At 34.5% G+C, this 22,793-nt stretch overlaps 1 protein-coding gene and 1 non-coding gene across 2 annotated transcripts; one reads left to right on the forward strand and one right to left on the reverse strand.

Annotated features, from left to right (window-relative positions):
- Positions 1-4,889: 4,889 nt before the first annotated feature.
- On the forward strand, positions 4,890-5,375 carry LOC127080544 (secreted RxLR effector protein 161-like). The gene is made up of 2 exons (XM_051020861.1): positions 4,890-5,094; positions 5,221-5,375. The coding sequence occupies exons 1-2, from the start codon at positions 4,890-4,892 to the stop codon at positions 5,373-5,375; spliced, it is 360 nt and encodes a 119-aa protein (XP_050876818.1).
- A 16,094-nt stretch (positions 5,376-21,469) lies between these two features.
- LOC127089433 (small nucleolar RNA R71) lies at positions 21,470-21,576 on the reverse strand. The gene has a single exon (XR_007791030.1). It is a non-coding gene; the product is annotated as a small nucleolar RNA R71 (small nucleolar RNA).
- Between the last annotated feature and the right edge of the window lie 1,217 nt (positions 21,577-22,793).

The raw sequence follows: 22,793 nt of genomic DNA on the forward strand, positions 1-22,793 counted from the left end.
CGTAGTCGAGCTTTAGTGTGAAGTGGGATAACATTAAAGCATTAAGACTATTATGTTTGTAGACTGATGATCACATCTCATGGATCATGGATAAAGAGTTATCAAGCCTTAAACATAGGTATGAATATTAGGAATAATATTTATACCGGATTGACCCGCTATGAGAATACTATATAGAAAGTTATGCAAAGTGTCATAAGTTATTCTCATGGTGATAATAATGTATACCACTCTTCGACCTGAAATCACTATGGATCCTAGATGTAGAGTCGAGTGCTTTATTGTTGATCCAACGTTGTCCGTAACTGGATAACCATAAAGACAGTTGATGGGTACTCCACAAAGCATGTTGAGGGACATGAGTGTCCTAGATGGAATTTGCCCATCCTGCGTAACAGGATAAATGTCTATGGCCCAATATTGAACTGGACAAGGATGACAAGGTTTATACCTTGTGCTCAATATAGACATAAGGGCAAAGAGGTAATTATACACATAATCATTATCACAGGAGGTTTTTGTCAGATCACATGACATTTTCGTGACTTGGGTAGCAGTGATGTGTTGCTAGATACCGCTCACTATTTATTATGTTAAATGCGTGATTTAATATAATTTCCAACGTCGCGAAAACCTACAGGGTCACACACAAAGGACGGATTGATGAGAGATAGAGTAACTAAGGAACATCGTAAGGTACGGTGTACTTAAGTAGAATACGAAGTATGGTAAGGTACCAAATACTTAAGTGATTTTGGCATATTATGAGATATGGGCCAAAATACACTTAAGTGGGCTTTTTGGCTTGAAGCCCACACAAGTGGTTCTATAAATAGAACTCTTGTGCAGAAGCATTGAATGGGAATACAACACAACTGAAGAGTTGAAATTTCGTATCTCTCTTTCTCTCACTCAAAGCCTTCATTCATAACAACTAGCACTGCGATTGAAGGAATCCGTTCGTGTGGACTGAGTAGAGACGTTGTCATCGTTCAACGTTCGTGATCGCCACAAGAGGTAACAATTCTATCACTGATCATGCCCATTCGCAAGGATCACTAAATGGAGAAATTTTTAAATTTCACTGCGCCTTGGATGACAATTCTCCTTCAATTTTCACCTTGGTGCTTGAAGCAAAATTGTATATGGCATCACAAATGACATTGCGCTAAAAGAATCAGATCCATATGTTGAATATTGGAGAAGTTATGATTCTTGAAAGTTGGCAAAAAGTTACTTGAAAATAAGTCAAATTTCACTAAGTCCACAAATGACCTATAATGTATCCAAACTTTTGATGATCCTCCAAGCATAACTGGATCTTGTCATGTAAAGAGAAGTTGTAAAGGATGTTGATAAGAGTCATATTCAAAAAGGGTCATTCAAAAATGTTGATAATTGAAGGAGTTGTAATCTTTGGAACTTTGACTTCAAAATATTGACTTTTAGGTCAAACCACTTGGAACAAGCTTGTGTACTTGGACTTTTCTTGCACTTTAAAGTACATTGATGATTGTATGAACCCAAGATATGGTGTTCTTGATTTTATCTTTATTAAATTTCTCAAATCTTAAAGTTGCTTGTTGAAGAAGGCATGAAAATAAACACATGAACCTTTGACTTTCTTTGACAAGCAAGCCATAGAACTTTGAGATGATCTTGATTGAAAAAGCCCTACCTTTCATAATATACTTAAGAGAAACAAGACATACTTTTGGTATTTTGATTAGTGGTTAGATAAGCAATCAATCATATAAACACAAAAGGTAAAACAAACCAACAATGAGGTGCTTGGTGATCCATGCAAGAAGCAAACCAAAAGATAGATGAGGGAAGGACCAAGTATGACCTTGTTTGTATGCCAAATATACAAATGAGATGTGGGATCTTAGGGTTAAAAATTAGGGTATGACAACTTCCATAAGGGAAAACTTCATTTTGATGATAAGAAAGGAGAAAAGGACAACACAATATCTGGAGCCTAAGGAGATGTCTTTTAAGAAAATATTCTTTAAATGAGAGTGAAAGTACTGCAAGAAGTACGAAAATAAGGAAGATGATTGTTTTATCTTGAAAAAGAAACTTGAAAATCAAGGTACACTCCTAGCTCTAGCTTGTTTTGAGTCAAATTTAGTAAATGTTCCTTCCAATACTTAGTGGTTGGACTCAGGTGTCACTATTCATGTCTTGAATTCTTTACAGAGGTTCAAAAGTCTGAGGAAACCAAGTGATGCTGAGGCGAAGGTCATTATGGGAGACGGAGATAGAATATCAGTGATGAAGATAAGAGTTGTTACCTTGTTTTTACCTTCTGGACACATTTTGGTTTTAAAAGATGCAGTTTATGTACCTTTAATGAGAATGAATTTGATTTCTATTTTAGCTTTGGATAAATGTGGTTACTCTTTTGTTTTTGGTAATGGAAAACTTCATATTTGTTTTAATTTCGCTATTGTTGGTTCTAGAAATTTACGTGATGGTTTATATATCTTGATTATGAATGAGATGCTTGTTAATTCTGTTGTTGGGACAAAGCGTAATAGGAAAGATGAGAATAGTTTGATATTGTGGCATAGACATTTATGGCACATTTCTAGACCTTGTATTGAAAGACTAATTAAGGAGAGTATTCTGCCTAATCTTGACTTCTTTGATTTTGAAACTTGCGTTGATTGCCTCAAAGGAAAGTTCACTGCAAAAACCAGGAATACAAAAGCAAATAGATGTGAAGATGTACTGCAATTGATTCACACAGACATGTATGGACCTATTACACCCAATGATACGAGTGGATACAAGTAATTTATCACTTTCATAGATGACTTCTCCAGATTTGGATGGATAGAAATTCTCCAAGACAGGTCTAGTTCCTTGGATGCCTTCAAATCTTCTAAAGCCGTCATTGAACTGAAATCAAGAAAGAAGGTCAAATGTGTGAGGTCTGATAGAGGAGGAGAATATTATGGTAGATATGATGAGACTGGAAGAAATCCATGACCGTTTGCTAAATTTCTAGATGAATGTGGCATTGAGGCTCAATACATTATGCCAGATACTCCTCAGCAGAACGGAGTTGCAGAGAGACGTAATCGCACGCTTATGGACATGGTTAGGTGCATGATGAGTCATTCGTCATTGCCTGATTTTCTTTGGGGTGATTATTTGAATACTGGTGTCTATATTCTTAATCAGGTTCCTAGTAAATCAGTGTCGAAGACTCCTTATGAACTATTAACAGGTAGGAAACCAAGTTTGAGACATTTTCATGTTTTGGGTTGTAAGGCTGAAGTCAAACATTACAATCCTCAACAGAAAAAACTTGATATGAAGACTGTTAGTGGTTTCTTCATCGAATATAACATTGGGTCTAGAGGTTGTAGGTTTTGTTTTCCTTCTCATTCTGCGCGAGTCATTAAATCCGATAGAGCGATTTTCTTTTAGGATGATTTGGATAGTAGAGTCTCTATGCCATAACCAGTTACTCTTGAAGAAGATCGTACTTTTCTCCCTATACCAATTGTTCCTTTCCCAAATGAGGTTGTGATTCCTGTAATTCAAAATAATGATCAAGTTTTGGTACTACAAATAGATGAGCATGAATAAACTGATACCCTGTAGCCTATTGATGTTACTGAACCAAGCAACATTGCTGAAGTTGTTCAATTGAGACGATCTCAGAGAGCTTGAAAGCCTATAACATCAAATGACTTTGTTGTGTATCTCCAAGAGCATAAGTTTAATACTCATGATGATGATGATACTACCACTTTCACCTGCTTCTGAACATAACATTATCCCCCTTCCTTTTCTTGCATTGGACCAACAACTCCCAGGGGCCATGCGTTTCTTCTAGTTGCACCTCATACTTCCTTTCACCTCCCTACCCTAACAAGGCAAATTGATGCGGGCCTTCCATTTGGGCCTGCGCCCTGAAATGGTTGTTTGGCGTTTGCACACCATAATCAGATTGAACCTCCCCCTGCTTTTACTATTTTTATTATTTTTGTTATTTCTTTTTTGACATTTTTTTCCTTATATTTTCTTGCTAATTGTTGTTAATTTTTTGATCAAAAAACAATTAGAATTGGCATGAGTAGTTGTTAGATCCATTAGACTTTAATTTGTTTTTTAATCATGTTAATGTTAAATTCTAATTACCTTGAAAATACATTAAATAAACATGTTTAGCCTAGGTCTTGATTAGGTTAAAAATATATTAATTCATGTATGAATTCCATGACTTACCATGATATCACTCCATGTCTTAGATGTTAATTTTCCAATTGGTTCATGTGGTTATTTTGCCATTAGTTGTACATTAGAATTCATTTCTTTTTTGATTTAATAGTGTCATTTGATGTATGTTATCATTTGATGCATTATTCTACTTTGATACATTTATCATTTTCCTTTGTGTGGTTCATTTTAATCATGTATGACCTTAGACCTAATTTCTAACATGTGTATCATTGTATCCATCCCATTTGCATTGTATTGTGTAATTATGCTTGAGGATTATCATGGCCACTTGATTGTTTTAGGCATGGTATTGGTTTGTAAACTTGTATGATATTATTTCCATTTTCTTTAGAATAAATAAAATCTAGTGGCGACTCTGTACTTTTCGCGACGCGACAAGTGCATTTATTTAAAGATCAGTGGGAGAGATTTCATAATATTAGTGTTATATGTCGATGATATCCTTCTTGCTAGCAGTAATGTTAATCTTTTGAATGAGACAAGATCTATGTTAACTAACCATTTTGATATGAAGGACCTAGGTGATGCTTATGTTGTCTTAGGCATCCAAATTTTTCGTGATAGATCACATGGCGTTCTTGGTTTGTCTCAAAAAAGGATATATTGAAAGGATGCTCAAGCAATTTAATATGGAGTCTTGCTCCCCATGCAATGTTCCTGTTCAAAAGGGTGATAAGCTCTTTAAATCTGAATGTCCTCAAAATGATAAAGAAACTTATGAAATGGAAAGAGTCACATATGCTTCCGCTGTTGGCAGTTTGATGTATGCTCAAGTTTTTACTCGTCCTATTGCTTATGCAGTTAATGTTTTAGGGAGACACTTGAGTAGCCCATGTTTGGATCATTGGAAAGTCGTTAAAAATGTCATGCAATATTTGCAGGGAACCAAGGATTACTTGTTGACCTATAAGAAGTATGATAAACTTTAGGTCATTGGTTATTCTGATTCTGATTTTGTAGATTGTCCTGACGACCGAAAGTCTACTTCTGGTTTAATTTTTATGATGGCAGGAGGAGCTATTTCGTGGAAGAGTGTTAAACAGACTCTTATGTCTACCTTAACCATGGAGACAAAATATGTAGCTTACTATGAAGTTACTTATCAAGCTATGTGACTGAAGAACTTAATCTCTCGCTTCAATGTTGTTGAAAGCATATCTATGCCACCTGTGATATATTGTGACAATTCTGCTACTATACATTTCTCTCGAAACACTAAGAGCTCTTATCTCTCAAAGCATTTTGATATTAAGTATCTATTTGTCAGAGAGAAAATTCTTGAATTTCAAACTCGAATTGAACATCTTGCCACAGAAAACATGTTGGCGGATCTAGTGACCAAAGGCTTAATTGTTGGTGTTTTTCAAAGGCATGTAACCAACATGGGTGTAGTTAAGTCATTTGATGTTTTGGATTAGTGGGAATATGATTTTGTATTTAATTATTGTAATGAGATATGTATGAGATGACATCAATTTAATAATCATATCTCTTATAGCATTTCAGATGCTTAGACCATTATTGGATTACATATTTCTGCATTATGCTATGTTAATCCATATTCATTATCATTATGTAAAATGTGAGTATTTGACAAATGTGATTTATTTTCCTATCGGATACAATTTATGCATTGTTAAATTTTGCATTTTTTCACATTGTTTTGATGATAAATGGTTGATATATTTGTTCATTATAATTATTTTATTTTAATAATTATTTAAAATCCTCCAAGTGAAAGAATGTTAAATATATTATGGATTTCCATTAATCAATTATTAAATAAAATATAATTATTATATTAATTATTAATTATAATTAATAAATGAATATTGTATTGGGCTTAATTGTTGAATGACCCGTGATGGGTTGAGCCATTCTTTTGGATAGTCTGCTGAGAGGTCCATTCCCTCATCTGGTGGTTATATATTCTGGTTATCCCATCAGGTTAGATATCAAGTGTAGTCGTTCTATCAGAAAAAGGGCAGTAACATTCTTAGTTCACACTCAAACAAATGGACTCAATTATGACAGATACATGTGTATTGAATTATTCATATTATAATATGTCCCACAATCATATTTATGATTTTGATTACACTATTAAAATTCCATCAATGCTAACCCAACTTGAGATGCGTAATCAATAATAACAATAAATGTGTCTTGTTCCACTAAGAATTGCAAAGCTATATCTCATCTCCTATCTCTTTTATATCCATGATATTCTTCTTTCACTCTTTAAATTTTTATAATTAAAATTATTTAATCATATAAATAGTTTTAATAATATGTTAAACTCTTTGCAATATCAATATTTTTAATACGTTATGGAATGCCTTCACTCTTTTAATTTTTTTATATAAATTAAAGATTTTTTGCGCACAACTATAAAATGTATTTCCTCGAACTGGGAGGAATACAATGGACTACAAATATCCGCCTCAAACTATTTAACATTGCTTCATTTCTAAGTTAATTCACCAATTTATTTTGATTCTATTAATTAGAATTTTTTAAAATAACCACTAATTTCAACTTAAATCCCTAAATAATCTCTTTTTCAAAAACATACCAATATAACCACATTTTATAACTGATGCGCCAGTTGAATTGACACATCCAATAAAGCTATAGAGGAGGCGTCATTACCCTTGGCGCATACATGTAAAATTAATGCATGTAGGCGCCACATGCATTGGCGCATGCATGTGTGCATGTGTATATGCGCCACATGCACTAGTGCATGCTTGTGTGAGTGTGTATGGAGCCTACTGCTTTGGCGCATGCATGATTTGGTTCTTCTATAAATACCACTCCCCCATCTCCATATTATTTCACACAACTTCTTAACCTCTTCCATTTACCTTCAATTTCTTCAATCACCTTCAATTTTATTTTCTTTAATCATGGCTGAATACATTTACAAGAGAAATGTCGATTTAATCTTTTCAGCAGTCGCGCCTCCGAAAAAGATTTGACTTTGGAATATAGATTCGTTTGAATGTCTTAATCGAACGTTGGAGAAATTGCAGATGGTGAAAGGATTAGAAGAATTCAATGGCTTGAGTCCACGTTCAACCAAAATGGAGAAGTGCGTGAATGGTGGATATTAAGATTGATAGAGGCGTTCACAGGATGATGCATAATATGTTCAAAATTACTTTGATGGTTGTAATTGCTTAGTTATAATAATGGTATTTTAACTATTGTAGTTGTTTGTGTTGTTGTTCATGTGTTGGTTGTGTGTTGAATGTGTTGTATTTGTTTGTGATGGTATTTTCTCACAAATTTATCATATAAAATAAATTTTGTTTTTAATATAAAGCAAAAGAGGTACATGTAAAATTATCTTGTTATGCTCGTTCCAACACTAGCACAGTTAGTACGATTATGACCTAGCTGACGACATGAACTACATAATCGAACCATTTTGTTTGTCGTATCCATTTCAATTTGAATACGGGTGCTGTTTGGGCGGTCATATTTCTTTCTTCGCATAACTTCATTGTTCCAGAGGATGTCCCCTTGATATTTAGGCCAATAATCCTCTTTTGCAACAACTGAAAAACTAATTTTGTAAACATTGGATAGTCTTATGACTTTGTAAATATTAGATAGTAAGTAGGATGGATCCCTTCGAACCTTTGAACATGCCACAATGACGTGGGAGCAGGACATACGAAAGGCTTGGAACTTTCCACAGTCGCACCAACCTCTATCTAGTTCCACTATGTATTATCCCATCGGCATGCCTTCATTGTGATCCATGGACTCATCAACATTGTACCAACCTTTAGTACGGTCAAACACCGTGACCATGTCTGTGTTAGCTTTAGCAGCTTCGCGTCTAATGAATTTCATTGAAGCATCACTGAACAACTGCCTAGATTGCAACACTGAACTCCATTTGGAACGTCTGGTCTGAAACACCCCTAGCCTGAAATATGTTGCCTGCACTAAAGCGGTTATAGGTAGGTTTCAGATGCCTTTGAAGACAAAGTTCATTGATTCCACAAGATTTGTTGTCATGTGGCCCTAACATTGACCGTTGTCGTATGCCCTAGTCCACTTCTCTAATGGAATACTATCGATCCACTGTACTTCATCTGCGTTTGACAATCTAATGTCTTCGCAGTAGTGTTTGAAAGAAGGTTATGTTGATGTGTAACCTGCGTTGACAACCTTCTTCCGCAACGTTTTGTCTTTGATCTCCCGCATAAAAGTTTGAGAGATATGTCTAATGCAGAAGACATGCGTCGACGGAGGATCCTGCCAGCCATTATCAATGTTTTTGTATGCACTCACTGTTGAAGGGTGTCGGTTAGAGATCAAACATAAGTTAGGTTGAGGAGTAACGTGCAATTGGAGATTTCTTAGGAAAAAACTCTATCCCTCAGCAGTATCCCCTTCAACTAGGGCAAAGGCAATTGGAAAAATGTTGTTGTTTCCATCTTGTGCCACTGCCATCAGTAATGTTCCTTTATATTTCCCGTACAACCCTGTACCATCAATTTCATAATAGGTTTACAAAAAGTAAAACCTTTTATGCATGGTTGATACGCCCAGAAGAGACGGTGGAATATTCCATTTCCAATAGCACAAGTCCTATTTGGGGTATACGCCAACAACGTTTCCAACTTGACAATGGTCCCTGGATCATACTATTTAAGAGCCACCAAGTATTTTGGAAGTTGTTTGTAAGACTCCTCCCAATTGTCATACACTTTTTCAACTGCCTTTGTCCTAGATATCCAAGCTTTCCTGTATGATGGAGTATAGTTGTATTGTGATACAATATGCGAGATTATTGTACTCACCTTTAACGACGGATTGTACTCATCGAAGAACAATCAACAATATCTCGACATTTGTATGTTATTACTTCTTCTTACTTATTTCGTATTTATTTTGTATTTATTTCTTATTTATGTTTTTATTGTATATTACTTATTATTTTATTTATTACTTATATTTTACTAGGACCCAAAATGATTTCGATGCCTTGTACATGAATTTTTACCCCACAATCCTTTGGTAGAACCATAAATTTAAGGATGCGGTTTTGGTAATCTCCTCAATATAGTCTCGTACTCGGCTGACTATAAATTTATTCTTGCTTTGTTGGAGAGATGGAGACCCGAGACCCACACATTTCACCTTCCTTTCGGTGAGTGTACCACACACTTGAGGACGTCTACATGTTGTTGTGTCTACGCATCGATGGTAAGGTCGTAAATGGTAGAGTTAACCAGGATAACTCTATTTGCAATGAATTATTGGGTGCCCCTTTGTGTGACGACCAACCTGCGGGAAAGACATCTTGTCAAGCTAGTGGGCAAGGTATTAATTTAGGATATCTCAAACAATATTATGCGAGTATAACATTGAGCGAAGAATCTACCAAGTATGAAAAAATAATTAAAGCTCGGTGTTATATTATGATTTTATTCGGTAATTTTTTATTTCCCGAAAGTACTGGTAATACGGTAAATATTATGTATTTACCGTTGTTACTAAACATAAATAAGGTAATCACATATAGTTGGGGTTCAGCTGTTTTGGCTCATCTATATAGTGCGATGTGTAAAAATGAAAAAATAAAATAAAAAAATACTTGTACATTTTATTCATGCGCATATTTGCTACAAGCATGAGATTGGTCAAGAAGGTCATCACTCGCCCTGGTAAACAAGAAGCCATTCATATTCCCGTTTGCAACAAAGTAAGTTTAAAACTTTACCATCTAATTAATTAGACTTTATATTACAACTAACTGTAAATAATATTTTTCAAATATTTTTTATCTTGGTGGTCAATTAGAGGGATGAACTACAACAGGTGTCTGAAACACGTTATAGTAGTCTATCACAATCTATTGGATCACATTGGATTAGACGATGTAATACTCCTACACAACTCTATTTTGATTTAAAAATAATTATCAAATTATTTATCATCTAATCATGTCGTATTCTTGTACAGTTTATCTGGAGGCCATATCTGGGTCTTGATCATCAGGTTAACCATGATGATGTTGCAGTTTGGACAACAAAAACACCAATTATCCTGTTCACTAATGTGGAGATGCACCAGAGTGATCGGGTAAAACTGCAGTTCGACATGCATCAACAAATTCCAGAACCTCCGACGTGTTTGGAAGATTGGCATCAAAAAATAGTCGATGCCCAATGGGATTATTCCGACTGGAGAGACTTCACAAAAGATATGTGTTGTCATTGGAGGAATCGAAGACAACACATCTTAAACGAACCAGTCATACAGGGTGCTAGACCAACTCAATAGTATATGACATGGTTTAGGTCGGCTACAACACCACAATTTGTGTCTGAGCCAAGATATTTGATTAATCCACGCCAATTAGCTTCGTCATCATACGCCTAACAACAAGTCCCCATCCAAGAACAATGGCAAATCACTCAAACCCAACGACCAACCTCACACCATCAACCTACCATATACATCCAACAACCAAACACCCAACCTCAAAACCAAGAATAAAACCCTACCCACCAATAACCACACGCAGCCACCACAATAATCTATAACTCAGATGATTCATGCAATTCATGTCGTCGTATCCCCCCACCAATGACCACCTAAACATGCCATCACCATAACTCCCAACCATTGTTTGACTATAGTACACCCCAGAAACCATTGATTTGTTTCCAAACCGATTCAATGTCCAAATTCGGGCAACCATACTGTCCGCAATTCACACAACCACAACAACCCAACTACGAGAACATGGGCACCGAACTCAATTAAGGAAGCGCAGTTGGCGAGACCCCCCCCCCCCCCCCCCCCACCCCCCACACACACACACAACTATTGGGAAAAATGGTGACACATATATTAAATACCGCTAGACCTTCCACCGGACCTTCACATCAGCCACCATTGGATCATATCAGCACTCAAAGACCCCAAACACCTCAAGAAAATTGTGGGAGACCTCAAAGACAGACTAACGCACCCGGATGTAGAACAGGGAGGCGTTTCAATCGTGCGGGTCATTGAATTTCTTATTAATTCCGTGTAATTTTTTATTTTTATATATATAATTTTTATTTTCAATATTTTTTTTAAAATTAACAATTAATTAAAAAAAACTATAGGTGCATGCGCCACATGCATTGGCGCATACACTATGTAGTGTATGCATGCACCAATGCATGCGACGCCTAGGTTGCCCATCATTAAGAGCATGTGCCAATGCATGTGGCGCCTAGGTTGCCCATCATTAGGAGCATGCGCCAAGGGTAATGACGCCTCCTCTATAATTTTATTGGATGCGCCAATTCAATTGAGCATCAGTTATAAAAAAGGTGGTTATTTTGATAATTTTTTTAAAAATTAGATTATTTAGGAATTAAAATTAAAATTAATGGTTATTTAAAAAAAATCTATTTATTCTCACTTTTTCAGTATCATTTAAATCTTTGTAACTTTCTATTAGTATTACAATGACCTCTTTTTCCACACTTATTAACTTTTCTTACCATCACCCTTCATATTTCTATTCACTCAACTATGAAATTTTATAACTCAAATTATATGCAAATTTTATTTAATTTTTTTAATAAAAACTATTTAACCATGACTTCGGTTTTAATTTTTATTTTATTTTATGCAATTCAAATATTTTTAAAATTTGTATAATTTTGTCACTTATATTATAGTGTTTTCATCCTTTTATTTTAATTCTTTTTATCCTCATCTTTTAAATCTAATATTAACATGTGTAGATTCCAATTAATATTTCAATTAAATATTAATATTTTTGACACAAACATTAATTTTTGTAATTTCTATTACCATTAAAATATTTCAAGAATCATTGTTTTTTTTACTCAAAGAGCCCGAAATGAAAATACAGTTTATTATAATTATAATTTACATCTTATAACTAAAGGGAACAATAATTCATTAAGAAACGACTTCAAAGAAATTCTATTTAAATATTAGCCACAATATAAATTACATTGATAAACTATTATAATTTTTGTAAACCTTTTCTCATATATTAATTAATCTAATTTTCATAAAAAAAATATTGAACATTATGAAATTAGCTATTAGATGTTAGTGCTAACTGTATTCATCTTTTTAAACAAATGATGTTCAAGTATAACAAAACAACATTATCTATTAACAACTGCAATAATTTTAAATTAATTCTGTTACAATTTAACTTGCATAAATAGAATCTTAGTATATAGTAGCATATAAAATTTAAGTAAATTAAGCATATTATTTAAAAATAAGCATCTAAATATTATATTAAATCTATAAAAAAGTTAGGTTAGATTCAAAATTAAATTGTATATAAATAAATATTTAAAAAATAAAATAATATGTACATGCATTAAGTTTTTAAAAATGAAATATATCTTTAATTTAATTAAAATACACTAATAATGTAAAAGAATTTCACACAATCAATTAATCACATATATTAAATTTTGAAAAAAAATTGATTTTTATTTTAATCATTTATAAATAATACATTAAATTGTTTACACCAAGAATACATAATAATAATTAATCTCATATATATTTTAAGAGATGGTTAAAATAAAATAAAATTTTTTTATAGATGGTTAAAATTAATCATCCGTTTGCATTATCATTCATCATCATTCATCATCCGTTTGCATTATTTTATAGATGGTTAAAATAAAATAAAAAAATTTCAAATATCCATCGTCTTAATTGACGGTGTAAACACTATCCGTATTTTTAATTAAATTCATATTTTAAACCATTGGATTATTATTTAAAAGTTAAATACTATACACTCATATTAAAAATTCACAAAATAATTGAGAAATATGATTGTGACATACAAATACCATTTATATAGATTTAAAGGTTAATATTCAATTCTTTCATGTTATATGAGATGAATCATAAAAAGCTTCTTGAAAATAAATACAAATTCCGTCTTTGCCTTTTGAAAATTATCTCATTTTGACATTTCAGAAAACATTACTCAGCAAATCAGTAGAATGCAATAACAATCATACACCTAATGTAGTTACCTATATGTAGTTAATTATGATCTTATAGAAACATAATTCATATATACTCGCACAATCATATTCATATAGTTGTTTGCTGTCACTATCGACCATCTTTGTTATTGAATTTGTAACCCTAGTGGGACCAATATACCATCTTTATGAGAGGTATCTCATGCTTTTAAATTTTACAAGTCCAATTTGATTATGATCGATAGCAACAAATACATTTTAGAACTTTATACATTTTTTCTTCAAAATTTCTATTACACCCCTTAGTTGTTAACACTTGTGGATTCAAATATTTCTATCTTCAGTTAATAAGCTTCATCTGAGTTGTTTTTAAACTTTAATGATGCTTTACGTACAACAAAGATACCAAACATATGACCCTTGCATGAGAATTTGTGAACATTGTTGTTGAGTATCTAAATCTATTTAGAGGAGCGTGAGTGAGTGAGGCATAAACAGTGTGTCAGTTTATAAATCTAGAGGGTGGATATCTCTGTCGGTGACTCAAACAACACTTTGTCAAAGGAGTTTGGACCCACTTCACTTACTAGGTAGGACATTGTTTTGTACCAATAACATCAATCAAACTATTTATACTACTAGTATCTTTTTTACTCTCCTTGCAATTTGCATTCTTGGGGGAAAATACAAATACACCTAACTTTGCTTGCTACTCTTGCAAATTGGACCGACAAATATATTTTGGCATGAAAGTCCAAAAATCCTACGCTACTTTAAAATAAAAAATTTGAAAATACAAGTTACTTGGTTAATTAGACTTATAATAAGATGATTAGTTTGGTAATGTCTTACAAGCTTTATATATATATATATATATATATATATATATATATATATATATATATATATATATATATATATATATATATATATATATATATATATATATATATATATATATAAATAAAGGGAAACTATTATTATCATCTTTCACATAACTTCCTACTATTAACTTCCAACTAAAATTAGCATCAAATAAAATAAAATAATATCATATATTTTCATATGTGTTTATTAAAAAAAGCGGACAGACGTTACTCTCAATATACAGGAACATCCTTACGAATAGTAGGAATAATGCACATATGCTTTGTTTGAAAACAACTTAGCTATTCAAAAAATTATTCAATATAATTATTTGTTTTATTTTTTGAGCTCCCTTACATAATTGAGCCACTCTTGATGTATTTAAACATAGACTATGGCACGACACATGCGTTAAAATATAAATATAATTTTTATTTGATTTTAATTTATATCATTTATGATAGAAATTATTATTGAAATGAAAGTTACATTTTGAGAGGATTGTGAAAAATTGCAAAAACCAACTTTTGTAGTTATGCATATTTAAAAATTATAAATTTTTATTAATATTTTATTTTTTAATTAAATAAATTGTATATATTTTAAAGGATAAATTGAGAATGAAAATAGGGTAGCCCAAAATCATCTATCCCCTTTATTATAAAACTAAATAAAATAATATCTCAAGTGACTTGATGTATTTAAACATATATATTATAAAATTAAATAAAATAATATAGAGATTAAAGAGAGTGAGAAGAGAGAAAATAATATTATATTATTTTTTTAAAAGTACACTTTACATTGCAATGTGGATCTTATTTATAAGACCTAAGGGAGATGAAAAATTACAGCTATTAATAGGGAATAAAAAGATGAAAAGAAGAGTAAAGATGGACATTCACTTTTATCTTTATTCATAACACTCCCCATTGAATATCCATTGAGGATATGCCTCGTTAAAACCTTACTAAAAAAAATCCAGTGAGAAAAAATCTATTGAAGGAAAAAGAGTACAATATCATTTCATTTCTCCCCCTCAGCTGAACGATCATTTCTTCGATGAAGACGAATCTTTTGTACTAGTTGATTAAAAATTCTACTTGGGAGTGACTTTGTGAAAATGTCTGCAAGATTATCACATGAACATATTTGTTGGATGCTTATATCACCATTCTTTTGAAGATCATGAGTAAAAAAGAACTTCAGAGAAATGTGTTTTATTCGGTCTCCTTTAATGTAACCATCTTTCAATTGAGTGATGCATGTAGTATTATCTTAATATATGATCGTTGTATTTAATTTTTCAAAAGATAAACCACGAGTATTTCGTATGTGTTGAATTAAGGATCTCAACCAAACACATTCTCGACTTGCCTCATGTAATGCTAAAAGTTCTGCATAATTAGATGATGTTGCTGTTATGATTTGTTTCATCGATCTCCATGAAATAGTTGTACCCCCACATGTAAACAAATAACATGTTTGTGATCTACCATTATGAGGATTTGACAAGTAACCTGCATCTGCATAACATGATAATTCGAATCTGGATACTTTGGTATAAAACAAACCCATGTCTATTGTACCTCTAAGGTAATGAAGTAAATGTTTGACTCCATCCCAATGTATTCCTGTAGGTGAAGAACTGTATCTTGATAATAAATTGACAACAAATGATATATCAGGACATGTATATTAGCAAAGTACATTAGTGCTCCAATTGCATTGAGATATGGTACTTCAGGACCAAGCAATTCTTCATCCTTTTATCGAGGTCTGAAAGGATCATTCTCCACATCTAATGATCTAACAAACATTGAAGTAGACAATGGGTGACATTTGTTCATATAGAAGTGTTTTAACACCTTTTCTATATAGCCTTCTTGATGTATAAATATTCCTTTGTCCAAATGTTCAATTTGCAAACCTAGACATAATTTTGTCTTTCCTAGGTCCTTCATCTCAAACTCTCTCTTTAAACAATTCATAGCTTTTGGAAACTCTTCAGGAGTTCTAATACTATTTATGTCATCCACATAGACAACTATTATTGCAAATTCCTTTCTTGATCTTTTTTATAAAAATACAAGGGCAAATGGAGTTATTTGTATATTCCTCTCTAAGAAAATATTCACTAAGAAGATTATACCACATTCGTCATGATTGTTTCAGCCTATAGAGAGACTTGTTCAATCTTATGGAGTAGCTTTCTCGAGATTCAGAGTTGTGTGCATCTGGTATATTGAACCCTTCAGGGAGTTTCATATAAATTTCACTATCAAGTGAACCATATAGATAAGTTGTTACAACATTCATCATATGCAAATTAAGCCCTTCATGTTCTACAAGGCTTATTAGATATCAAAAAGTGCTTGCATCCATTACAAGTGAATATGTCTCATCAAAATCAATTCCTGGTCTTTGCAAAAATCATTCAGCGACAATTCGAGCTTTATATCTCACAATTTCATTTTTTTTTCCATTTTTTTCCATATGAAAACCCATTTGTATCCAACTGGCTTCACACCTTGAGGTGTTCAGACTACAGATCCAAAAACTTGTCTTTTATAGAATGAGTTTAATTCTACTTCAATTGTATCTTTCCATTTTGGCTAGTCCTCACTTTGTCTACAAATTTTTATAGACGTTGGTTCCTGATCCTTTTTGCCATTTATCTCATTTAGCACTATGTTATATGCAAAAACATCATCAATGTCGACTTCGTTTCGGTTCCATTGTATTTCATTTTGGACATAATTTATCGAGATCTCTTTATTTTCATGAGTTTCAGGTACCTATGAACCAAATACAATACAAGAGAGAAGGAAAATGAACATCCTATGGAACCCTAGAAGCAATCGTCCAAAGCTCTCGAGACCAGAAGATAAGCTGCACGAAGCCTCTTCACCTCTCTCTCATAGGCTGCCTCCATGTCTGCCTTCTCCTTAGCGAGTCGATCATACTTCCTCTTCCAAAACCTGGAAGACTGAGGAAGAAGAGAAGTCACCACATTATCAGGCTCATCGATAACCCGATGCTCCAAAAACTCTATCAACGCATCCTTATCTCTAAGCTGCTGAAGTAGCTCCTCTCGCTCACAGACCCAAGCACGCGAACGGTCTTCGTCTCTCAACTCCTCTACTCCTTGGTCAGGGAGGGTTGAAGGCCCAACCATAACCATAGGTTTAGGTCTCGGGTAATCATAAGGCATACGGTACTCGGAAGCTCTCCTTCTAACCCATGAGGTGTAGGGTTTCAAAGCAATACAATTCTTCAGACCAAGCTCTTTTCTTCCATTCCTATGAAGCTTGCGCCAAGCGCGGACCATTCTGCCCTTCAAGTTTTGGGAATCTTTACCCTCTTGAAAGAACATACCTTCTAACAGAATGTTATTAGGTTTATCCTTTAAGGGGAACCCAAGCTGACGACGTGCTAAAACAAGGTTGTAGTTAATCCCACCACATATACCAAGAAGAGGCACATTGGAGAATTCACCACAAGAGTCAATAATCTGCACACCATCATATACACGATTATACCAAAAGATATCATCATTAGTGAGAGACATAAGTCTCGTGGACAACCGTAGACATCCTTTGTTCTCCTTGAAGGCGAGCGTCTGTGGCAAGTGCGAAATAAACCACTTATACAACAGAGGCAAACAACACATAATGGTACCACCACCCTTTGCATTCCTCATATGCAAAGAGAAATAAGTGTCACCCAACAGAGTCGGAACAAGATTAAGAGTAGAGAAAATCCTAATAGCGTTCACATCCACAAAGTTGTCGATGTTAGGGAATAACACTAGCCCATAGATGAGAAGTACAAATATGGCCTCAAAGGCATCCTCACTCATGGCATTCCCATACAAAGTAGCTTGAGCAATGAGGAAATCAGATGAGAGACCTTGAATTCCACCTTTAGTAGTCATATGAGCATTTACAATAGATTCATCTATATGCAACAGATCAACAATCTCTTGAGAAGTAGGGACCCTCTCCAAGCCACTGAACGACAACTGATCTAGGATAGGTATACCCACCAGATAGGCATACTCCTCAAGCGTAGGCAAAAGCTGGAAATCCGGAAAAGTGAAGCAACGGTACAAAGGATCATAGAACTGCACCAACACACTCATCAGACCTTCATCCACCTGAGTAGCAAGAACAGACAGAAGCTTCCCATGACGAGCTTTGAACTCCAAGGGATCTAATACATAGGATGTCAAACTCCTTAACTCTTTCAAGTCGGGTTGTCTGAAACTGTACTTCTTTGTATTCCTTCTTTGCTTATCCATGTCTGAAAATTTGCAAATAGACCTCTTAAGTTCCTTGAAAATTTTCTCATTGTTGATGATATGGATGCGAATGGATGCATGGATGCAACAATCACACTCAAGGATCAAGCAAATCACACCACACAAAGGTCATGGGATGGATCAAGTCATCCTTAATATCAATCATCCATTTTGGTGGATTATGGTTTACACCTTATCAACATCCAAGTTCCATTGATATTAAGGATATACAAGAATGGATCAACCATGAATCAAGGGTTTGTTGCAAGTCACGAGCATGGGGTCTCGGTTAAGAACCACCCAAAGGGAGTGTACTATGGTTAAATCTGACAATCATGTTCTACAAGAGGTTCCCATAGTCATAATCCCATCTTTCGGATATTATCGGATAAATGACTACTCGTATTCCAAAAATATTCTCAAGAGAGACTCTTATGAGTGTAGTATCGCGTAACAATTGTATCAAATCTTACACTTGAACGATATTCTCTCTACGTCCTAAAATAGGCCAAGAGGGGCTAGGTAATCTAAGGTCCTTGGCTTCTAAGGCATATATTGGAAAGAGTAATGCCTAATCACGACTACTCGTGTGACATTTGATAACATGAAACTATATCACATTTTTTGGACTTGATTTAATTAAATTATATTATTATTTGATTCGATTTATTTTATATTATTCGATATTACTTGGTATTTTCCTTCTATTTATTTCAGGTAACATTATTTGAAGCATATGTGAAAAAGAAAGAAAAGGGGGGGGGGGTGCAAAAAGAGGATTCTCTAGGAAAAGCATTCCACTAAAGCCCAGCCCACAACTACAAGGAAAAACGCTGTGACGCTGTGACGACCGCCACACATGGTGTGACGAGCGTCACGCCCCTCTGCTTAGTGTTACCAGTGTAACACATGGTGTGACAGACGTCACACCCCTACTCCTATTTTTCTGCCTTTGACGCGCGTAACAGAAGCACTTCTCCCCTATTTCTCCGCTTGACTCATTGACACGTTAGAAACCATACTGAAGGAACTTTTGGGAAACTGTTACTTTATGGATGAATATAAATAGACCTCAAGGGATCCAATGAAGGGTTCCTCTCTTTTTCCGCCGTGCAAGTTTTTACAGCAATACATTTTCCAGCATTCCATTTTCTCAGCATTTTTATTTCCTTAGCATTTTATTTTCTTTTCTTTGCTAGCTTAATTTACTAAGCATTCAATTTATTTTCTCACAATAGTTTCTACACCGGAAACTATTGTGTAACTTTTACTGGATCTAACCTTACGTTAGATCATAGTATTTTATTCCCTTGTTTTTATTTTTACTGTTTGATCGAAGATTGTGAAGAACAAATCCAACCGGTTTGTGGTGGAGTGTTCAAGCATCGAAGCTAGGGGACAACCAAGATTTCTATTAATTTTACAGGTTCATTAATTTATTGTTTTAATTTATATATGCTCTGTACTGCTGTTTATCTATACTGTTTGTCTGATATGGCTGTATTTAAGCATAATTATTGTTTAGGCTTGTTTAGCATGTTCGGCTAAATAAATTTAGATATCGGTATGTAAAGTAAGCGGAATAAAGGAATCGAAACTGAGTTGGTTTAAATTTATTTCAAAATATAGTCACTCTTTTTCTGGTCTCAATTTACAGAGTTAACACCAAAGTTTTTGTACGAGAGTAAAAGACATAAAGAAGTTAAAATCAATAGAACGACGGTTTGAGCTTTTAACTGGACAGTGTAAATTGGACATTAACTTTAAATCAGGGCGAGAGCAAGTTTTAAAGTTAATTAAATTCTAATCATTTTCAAAAATTATTTTTAAAAGTTAAATGTGAGGACGAGAGTTAAGCATTTAAGTTTAATCATATAATCTAAGTTAACAGAGCGAGAGTTTGAGACGAGGGTGTTTAAACGGTTACTATTTTCTTAAAAAGAGTTTCTATAGATTCTATTGTTTTCAAAAAGTGATTTTAGATTTAACTAAATAGTGAGATCGTACGTTAATATAAAGTCATAGTCTGATTCAACAGAGCGAGAATTTGAGAAAAGACTTTTAATCAATAGTATCTACTAAAAAGACTTATTTTAAAACTAAGAAACCAACGAAGACTTGATTCCCTAATTACGACGAACTACATACCGATATCCGTGTTATTTGATATTTAATCTAGATCCAATTTTAGTTTTACTTTTCCCCCTAATCATCAAAGTATCATCCGCCTTAGCTTTACAAAGTAACCTTAGAAAAACGGCATATCGATTCATTAAGTCCCTGTGGGATCGATATCTTTTAAAACTACACGATTAGACTGTGCACTTGCAATTAATACCCCAATAGACTCATAAAGTCGCGATCAAGTTTTTGGCGCCGTTGCCGGGGACTTTTATTTAGTCGATATCGTAACTCTTCTGTTACGCTGTAGAGACTAAGGCAATTTTTATTTTTCCCTTGTCTTTCGTTGATTTGTATGCCACACACTCGCTCACAAGGCGAACCGTACTACTTACGAATCAACGACATTGAACAATATCTCCGAGTCTTACGACGAATTCGGGAGTATCGTGCTGCAAACAATCTTCCTCCAATCGAAATTCCTGATCTCAAAAATCTCCTTCCTTCGCCGATACCCGAGATGGCAGAACCAGCTCGTGCTCTTCGAGATTATGCTGCTCCATCGCAAGATGAGCCGCATTCGAGTATTGCTCCACCCGCAATCGAAGCAAACAACTTCGAACTTAAACCTTCGTTGTTGCAGGCAGTGCAACAGAATCAATTCTCTGGAAATCCTACCGAGGATCCAAACCTTCATTTATCCGTATTCGTCCAATACGCTGATACTGTTAAAGCTAATGGTGTCACTTCAGAGGCAATTCGACTTCGTCTTTTTCCTTTCTCGTTAAGAGATAAAGCTAGAAGATGGCTTCAGTCTCTTCCTTCCAACTCAGTCACCACATGGAATGAGTTGAAGAAAGTCTTTCTTGCCCGATATTTTCCTCCAAGCAAAACAGCTATGTTGAGAGCCCAGATAAATGGATTTAAACAGAAAGATAACGAGTCTCTTTTCGAAGCTTGGGAAAGATACAAAGACATGATGAGACTTTGCTCACACCATGGTTTAGAGGACTGGTTAGTAATTCATACCTTCTATAATGGTCTCTTGTACAACATAAGGTTAACAATAGACGTCGCCGCCGGTGGTGCGCTTATGGATAAACCTTACGCTGACGCTTATCAACTTATCGAGAGCATGGCCAAAAACCATTATCAGTGGGGAAGCGACCGAACAATGGTAGAAAAACCTCAAGCAAAAGGGGGCATGTACGAGATAAGTAGCCTTGATCATGTTAATGCAAAAGTGGATGCTCTTGCCCAGAAAATCAAAAGTTTAAATGTATCACCTCCAGCCACCGTGGTTGCCGTAACTCAAAATTGCGAAGTATGTGGAATTCAAGGTCACACTCCTACAGATTGTCAACTCCTAACAGGAATCCAAGCAGAGCAAGTGAACTATGCTCAAGGAAATCCCTACTCGCATACCTATAACTCAAACTGGAAGAACCATCTTAATTTTTCATATAAGAGTAATAATGCTTTATACGCACCAGGTAAAGCTCCCAGTCAAGCCCCAACTATACCTCCTGGATATCAAAAGCCGACCCCATCTACACCTAACAATAACGTTCCTAGGAAATCCAACTTGGAAATCATGATGGAGAACTTCATAGCTTCTCAACAGCAAACCAATAAAGAGTTCTTAAACCAGAATGTACACACTAACGAACAGATTAAACAACTAGCAAGTAAAGTAGATGCCCTGGCTACCCATAACAAAATGCTGGAAACACAAATCTCGCAAGTAGCTCAACAACAAGCGCCTACTGCTGCCCCAACTGGTACATTTCCTGGACAGCCCCAACCTAACCCGAAAAGCCACGCTCATGCAATTATATTAAGAAGTGGAACAGAGGTAGAAGGACCGTCTGACCCAAGGATTGAGAACCAAAACTCTAAAAAGTCAACTGAGGAAGAAGTTAAACCTAAGGTAAAGGAAGAGTGTAATAAGGAAACCGTAGAAAAAGAAGAACCTTATGTACCTCCGCCACCTTACAAACCACCTATCCCTTATCCTCAAAGGCAAATTAAAACCAAAGACGCGGGCCAATTTAAAAAATTTGTTGGCCTATTGAAACAATTAAACGTCACCATTCCTTTTACAGAAGCTATTACACAGATGCCCTCATATGCTAAGTTCTTAAAAGAAATTCTTTCTAATAAAAGGAAACTTGAAGATAGTGAAACCGTTACACTCACTGCTGAGTGCAGCGCGATAATCC

The sequence above is a fragment of the Lathyrus oleraceus genome, chromosome 5 (genome assembly GCF_024323335.1).
Source record: "Lathyrus oleraceus cultivar Zhongwan6 chromosome 5, CAAS_Psat_ZW6_1.0, whole genome shotgun sequence".
Lineage (NCBI taxonomy): Eukaryota > Viridiplantae > Streptophyta > Magnoliopsida > Fabales > Fabaceae > Lathyrus > Lathyrus oleraceus.